The sequence below is a fragment of the Neopsephotus bourkii genome, unplaced genomic scaffold (genome assembly GCF_033783945.1).
Source record: "Neopsephotus bourkii isolate Nb327-2 ecotype Australia unplaced genomic scaffold, CSIRO-AGI_Nbou_v1 NB_259, whole genome shotgun sequence".
Classification (NCBI taxonomy): domain Eukaryota; kingdom Metazoa; phylum Chordata; class Aves; order Psittaciformes; family Psittacidae; genus Neopsephotus; species Neopsephotus bourkii.
The window spans coordinates 1,763,767-1,769,766 of NW_026900768.1; the positions used below are offsets into that span (position 1 = coordinate 1,763,767).

General features: G+C 43.4%; 1 protein-coding gene across 5 annotated transcripts in view; it reads right to left on the minus strand.

The window, feature by feature from the left end:
* Positions 1 to 4,422, minus strand: part of SLC30A9 (solute carrier family 30 member 9) — a 35,921-nt gene extending 31,499 nt beyond the window's left edge. For 2 of the 5 annotated variants that reach the window (XR_009724336.1, XM_061346172.1), the window contains exons 1-2: positions 4,105 to 4,421; positions 2,069 to 2,245 (exon numbers count right to left, since the gene is read on the minus strand). Coding sequence is in view for 4 of the 5 variants with exons in the window: in XM_061346172.1 (XP_061202156.1) it covers positions 2,069 to 2,245; positions 4,105 to 4,201 (274 nt within the window). In the remaining variant the exon portion in view is untranslated. Of the gene's footprint in view, positions 1 to 2,068; positions 2,246 to 2,884; positions 2,997 to 4,104 lie in introns of those variants that run through there. The other 3 variants (XM_061346170.1, XM_061346169.1, XM_061346171.1) reach the window with 3 other exon arrangements.
* Between the last annotated feature and the right edge of the window lie 1,578 nt (positions 4,423 to 6,000).

The window sequence follows — 6,000 nt, forward strand, 5'->3', positions numbered from 1 at the left end:
ATAAATTCATGAAACTGATTTTACTACACAACAAATAAGGCTGGACCATATATAGCTAGCATTCCTAACACAACCACCCCATCACTTATTGTTAAACTTGAAAAAAAAGCAAAATACCCTTTTCTGTTGCTTTCTTTTCTTACCTCATTTCAAACACCAGGCAGCTGATCTATCAGTATTCATGATAAAACACTCCAGATAAGATTGCTTAGCAAAAACTGAGTAGCAGCTTCTTTTCTAAAATTTCGTGCAACCATTTAAAAGCATTTCCCAAGTTTACTGATAAAGGAATGGAGGTGCAAAAGAGATCCATTATTTCCTAAACATTTAAATTACTGGAAAAGTATGGCAATCTTTACAAATAGTATATTACCTTTTCAGAATTTTATCAAAATATCATGCATTTTTAAAATAATCAGTACTAATATGGCTGTAATGCCATTAAAAAACGTTTAAATGTTCTATCCCCTAAATCCCAGAAAACACCCCTTATATGAAGCATGCAGATAGCAATATGCATTCCAGAATAAACTTCAGAGTGACTGTGCACAGTATCTCTAGGCTGCAGTTTCATATACACCTGCATACGTCAGTCCCCGGTCTCAACAAAAAGCAAGCCTCACGGTGCCCATGAGGCACAGTTATACTAGAGGTTTATACGGCTCAGGGCTGTGCTGCCACTAAAGGGCCTCACCTCCCCAGACGTTTTAGAGACAGTGAACATGATCAGGTTACAGATCCTACCTGTACCCTAGCTCTGCAAAACAAGAAAGCAATTTTTCACAGAACAGGCCTAAACGTCATTAATGCCAGCACAAAAGAGGGACTAATCAGACAGGGGTGGAAGATGGTAGAACATCCCTTCTGATGAAAGCCAGCAATATGAAAGCAACAGTGCTAGGCTATTTTCACGTCTGATTTTTAACACCGGTAACCCCACATTAGGAACCCAGAAAATACCAACAACTATAACTGGCTCTACAATCTTTCACTGTATTCAGACAGACATTCTTCTCCAAGAACCTCACCTTCTAGCAACCACCTTCAGCTCAAGCCTTTCTAAGAAACATAAATGGTCTTAAATATTATCCTCTTCTAAAATCCAATCACATACTTAAGAAATAGTACCAAATTGTTACACTTAGAACAATATATAAGAGCCACTTCCATTATCCAAACATCAGAAAATTAATACTTTCAGCTGGCTCAAATTACTAATTTTTTAAAGACTGCTGCAAGCCTCACGAATTTACAAGTTATTAAAGAAAGAATGAATACCTAGTAACCTGACTAAGGAAAGGAAATTTTCCTTAGTAGACCACCTAGTTTTATATAAAAGCACAAAAAGAGCTTTCTTTTTTAAAATCATTTGTATCTCTTTGGGAAACAGCAGTCTCCCAAACATGTGCAGTCCCCCACTTAACAAGAAGCAATAATAGAGGACGGAGCAAGGACAGGACAGATCTTAATTTCACAAGCACCTAACTATCACAAAATTGAGAATCAAACTGAACGGGAAGGAGGGTCAGGTTATGTTCATGGTATCACTTTAAACATGAATGCTGCAGTTCTGAAAACTATCAGATTAGAAAGCTGCAGCAGATGAAATAGCTCAACCTTCTTTACAAGTCATCTATAGCCTGATGTGGAGAAGTCATAGTGGCTGGTATTCTCATTCGTTCAATCTTTATCACTAGTAAATTTCACACAACAAACCTGAAATACTACAAAAAGAATTAAAGTAAGCAAGCAAAATCGTGAAAGGTAAGCAATACATCCCATTTCCTATCTCTTAGATTACCTAATCCCTTTTGACATCCACGCTTTATCATCACCACTTTTAAATCCGATTACTCTAAACTTAAATCCTTTAAATACCAGACTAAGACATAAATTTCAGCATTCCTCCCTGCTTATGCATTTGAAATTTATATACAGATGCCCATAAGCAAAAAATACTAAGAATTCTGCAACCCTAACATCACACAATTGGGAAAAAAAATCGATCGTTAAATACCTAAAGTTTTTTATATTTATAGAAATACTCTTTATTTTAGCTTAGTACTACCTGTTCCAGCTTTATGCAGGGTTTCTTCAGGGACTGACCCTTTTGTATCTTCTGATCCAAGATCTTTTTTTTGACCATTGGAGGTATAAACTCTCACTTGGCTCATCAACTGCACAGGCAGACGATGGCATGGTAGAAAACAAGACAGACTCCCACATTTCACTGGAGCTTGCCATCCTAACAGGAGGAGGAAAAAAACAAAGGTATTTCAGGCAACCGTTCTGTAAGGGAAAAGAAGGGAAGATGGTACAGCTATACCAGCCTAAGTTACAGGAATTTAGGATTTAAAATTTGCACTTCTTTTACCCATGGTTAGGAGTTATCAAACAGGAGCAGACAGCCTGCTTTCACTGCCTCCCTTCAAGCACCCACTTTTAAACTTCATTCTAGCATTGGAGGCTTTTTAAAAGATACAAAGCTATTTGGTAAGACTGGTTGATAAATTAAGCCTAGTTCTAGTCCTACTGCCTCAAGTTTTTTAAAAAACAAATATTGATGAAAAAGCAAATACAGAGCACTTCAGAACTCAGTGTTGCCATTTCATTTTACTCTGTGTACACTCTGTATAAACTACACCTTATCAATTAAGAAAAACTGAACTGTGTGCATTACACATTAAGAGCAACTTGGTACAGAAATTACGTAGAAAAGCACACAGCATTGTATAAAACATTTATGTAGAGGAATTTAAAGTATTCCAACAGTTGCAACAGACATATTACAAGATAAACATGCAAAATCCCTACTGAGAAATCACCCTGGGAAGGCATTTCAAAAGACTAGCCGGAAGGAGAATTGTATCTAGTACAGGCCAACCTGTATTAGCAATGAGTTCCTTTTAGGCAGCACAAATACTTCTACTGAGAGAGCAAATGACTTCTCCAACAAGAAATGCAACAGGCAAACTGGCTGTTCTGGATAGCACTCGTTAAAATAATAGTGGAAAAAAAAAAAAGAAGTAAGCAGTGCTAGTAACTCGAGTCATGCAAAGTATGACTACTCATATATGAACAATGAACCTCTCACAAAATGGCAATATTTTATAGATATTTTATAAAACTGTATTCCATCAAAAAGTCTCAACAGTTTTCATTTTAATCCTCTATGGTACTGAAGCATCTGCATGTGTGCATAGACTAATTTGAACCTTACTGAAAAACAATTTCAGTAAAAATAAAAAAAGGCAGATAAACTCTGATTATTAGATGCTGTTGATGTGACAAAAGCCCAGAAGAATCAATGCAGCTCAGTGAACTTACTGTCCCCTTTATACAACACTATAATAAATACATGGCATGAGATGAGCAGTGTTGTTTCCTAAGCTTTGGTATAATAGGCCAATTGAAAAAAGGGAAACTTAAATCGGCATGTTTAGAAGACGTTCTTCCTACTAACCTAACCCACAGACACACAAGGAATCATTAAAGAAAACAGGTATTGTTGCAATTTAACCATAGGTGATTACATGGAGAGGGCCCAAACAGGTCGGAATTTAAACTCCATGGGACCTGCGGCCTAAAGAAAAAGCCTGGGCTCCTTCCTGAGACCAACACAAACGCTGTAACACTGTGCTTTATTTTACACAATTACCGCAAACTTCAGCCCCAACTCGGACTTGACGTATCGGTTTTACTCCAGACGGGAGCCAATAGGGCAAGCGGCCTACAGCGGCCGTAAGAACACCCACGATAAGGTGTTACCCTCGTCAGGACACGCCTCGCGTACCGAGGCAGTTACGATCTGAACATCACCCTTTTAAACATCGATACCCACCACGCGGGCTGCGCTCCCGAACGGCTCCCGGTCCGGAGATGCCCGTAGGAATCGCCTGCGGCTCTGCCGGCACCCAAAGCCGGCTGCCACCAGCCGCCCATAAGCCCGGACACTCGCTGTTCCCCGCACAAGCACCCAGCTTGATTACAGCTTTTTACAAGACTTCACCGTGGAAAGCGGGGTTCCGCCGGCCCTGCTCGCCCCGGGGAGCGTCCCGACAGCCCGCCGGCGCAGAGCAGCGGGCCGGGCCCTGAGGGACTCACCGTGGCAGGCGCGGGGCAGCGGCGCCGTCCGGCAGCGCAAGTACAGGCGGTAGAGGCCGCGGCAACCCCGACGCTGAGCGGCCAGGACCGGCATCATGGCTGAGATCGCGCGCGGAGCCCGACCGCTCGCCGCCGCCGTATGCCAGCGGCCGGCGAGCGGGCGGCGATTCGCATCGGAGAAGCCCGGCGCGACTGCGGCGGAGGTCTAGGAGGCCCCGAGCGGCGACGGTAGCCAGGAGGCCGGCGGTGGGCGGTGCTAGGACACCCGGATGTGCGAAGGGACCTCGGGCCGCCGGGCTGGCATGACTGCTACTGGGCCGCCGCTGACTCACCCGCCCTTCGCGCTGCGCATGTGCGGAGCCGTCGCTTCGCTTCAGTTCGCCTTACCTCAGCGTCGTGCTCGCGGTGGTGCTGGACGATACTCGTCTGACCCCGTGTCCGGCGCCGGACTAGGCGGTAGCGGGCTGGCGGTTAAAATCGGCTCGGTCCCAAGCGCCCCGGCCTCGCCTTCAGCGAGTCTGCATCTGAAATGCGCATCGAGAGCGCCTCCTGGTCGGGAACTACTCAGTTGCTGCTCGTAAAGAGCAGATAATGTGTGTGTGTGCTAGATTCGTTAGCACGGGTAGTAATAACAATAAAACTCGTAGGCCAAATCTGTTTGCAAGATTTTTATGCGAAAATGCGCTCCCATACGCTAAAACGTGCTTACCGGGTCAGTGCTGATAAAACCGGATGTCTGGGTTTCTCTCCCCTTATTACTGGTGGTAGCAGTAGTGGTTTGTGTTACACCTTAGTTACTGGGCTGTTCTTACCTCAACCCGTGGGAGTGACGTTCTTTCGATTCTCCTTCCCAGCCCTCCGGGAGGCAGGCGGGGGGGTGGAAGGGGAAAGTGAGCGAGCGGTGGCGTGGTTCTGAGTTACCGGCTGGGCTTAAACCATGACAGAAGATAGAGCACAGCAGACGTTCTTTCTCCAGGGAGCGAGTACCCTGCACATGATCCTGCAGAGGATTGTGATCTCTTCTTGTATTCACTCTGGCCTTTCTCACCCACAGCCTGGCTCAGAACCATGCATGTGATTAGTCCTGCTGGGAGCAGATTACAGACCTTTGTTATAAAAAAGCTTTTCCAGGATAGCTTTGATACTAGTTTACATGACTGACAAAATGCCTCTGGCTTCCTTGTCTTCATCTGCATACTTCGAGGAACATGGGAGCTCACCAGAAATTAGCTTGGCAGGGAATGTGGATAATTAATGCACCTGATGACCCACAAAGCATTTGATCATCGAGGAGAATTATTACAGTAACTGTCTTTAATGTACCCAATTAGATTTTGAACAAGGCTTGCTGGCACATAACTTCTTTACCAGCCATCCAGTGATTAGCATTGACAATAGTTTTTCTAGAAGCCTGGTGGAGGCAGATTGAAGTAAAATACTTGCATAAAATAATCAACACACATCTTCCCAGTAGTGCAATTGCAGCCATATCAAGTGAATTGGAAGTATTGCAGCAGATGCTGTGTCATTAGCACCAGATGTACAGCAAGGGAGTTAAACACTAAATTCACTGCAAGTTGTACAGTGGCAAATGTAAGGTCAATTCACCAATTTTAGTTGGGGTCTAGCATGCAGCTGAGGCATGGTTTGCAGGCTGCTTGTTATTTTGGCAAGAGCCTAACAGTAAAAAGAAACGTGTTAGTTAGTGGAGTTTCCTTTCTTTTCCCTAAATAGAGAGGCTTGAAAGAATATATAAATTCTTGAACATTTGTAATTCCTGAAGAACCTCTGCTATATGCTAGAAGAGATGCTAACTGTTGCACTACTTCTAAAAATACTTAGGTTTATAATTTCTTACCCAAAACCAAATGGATTTACTAAACTATTTCATATTCT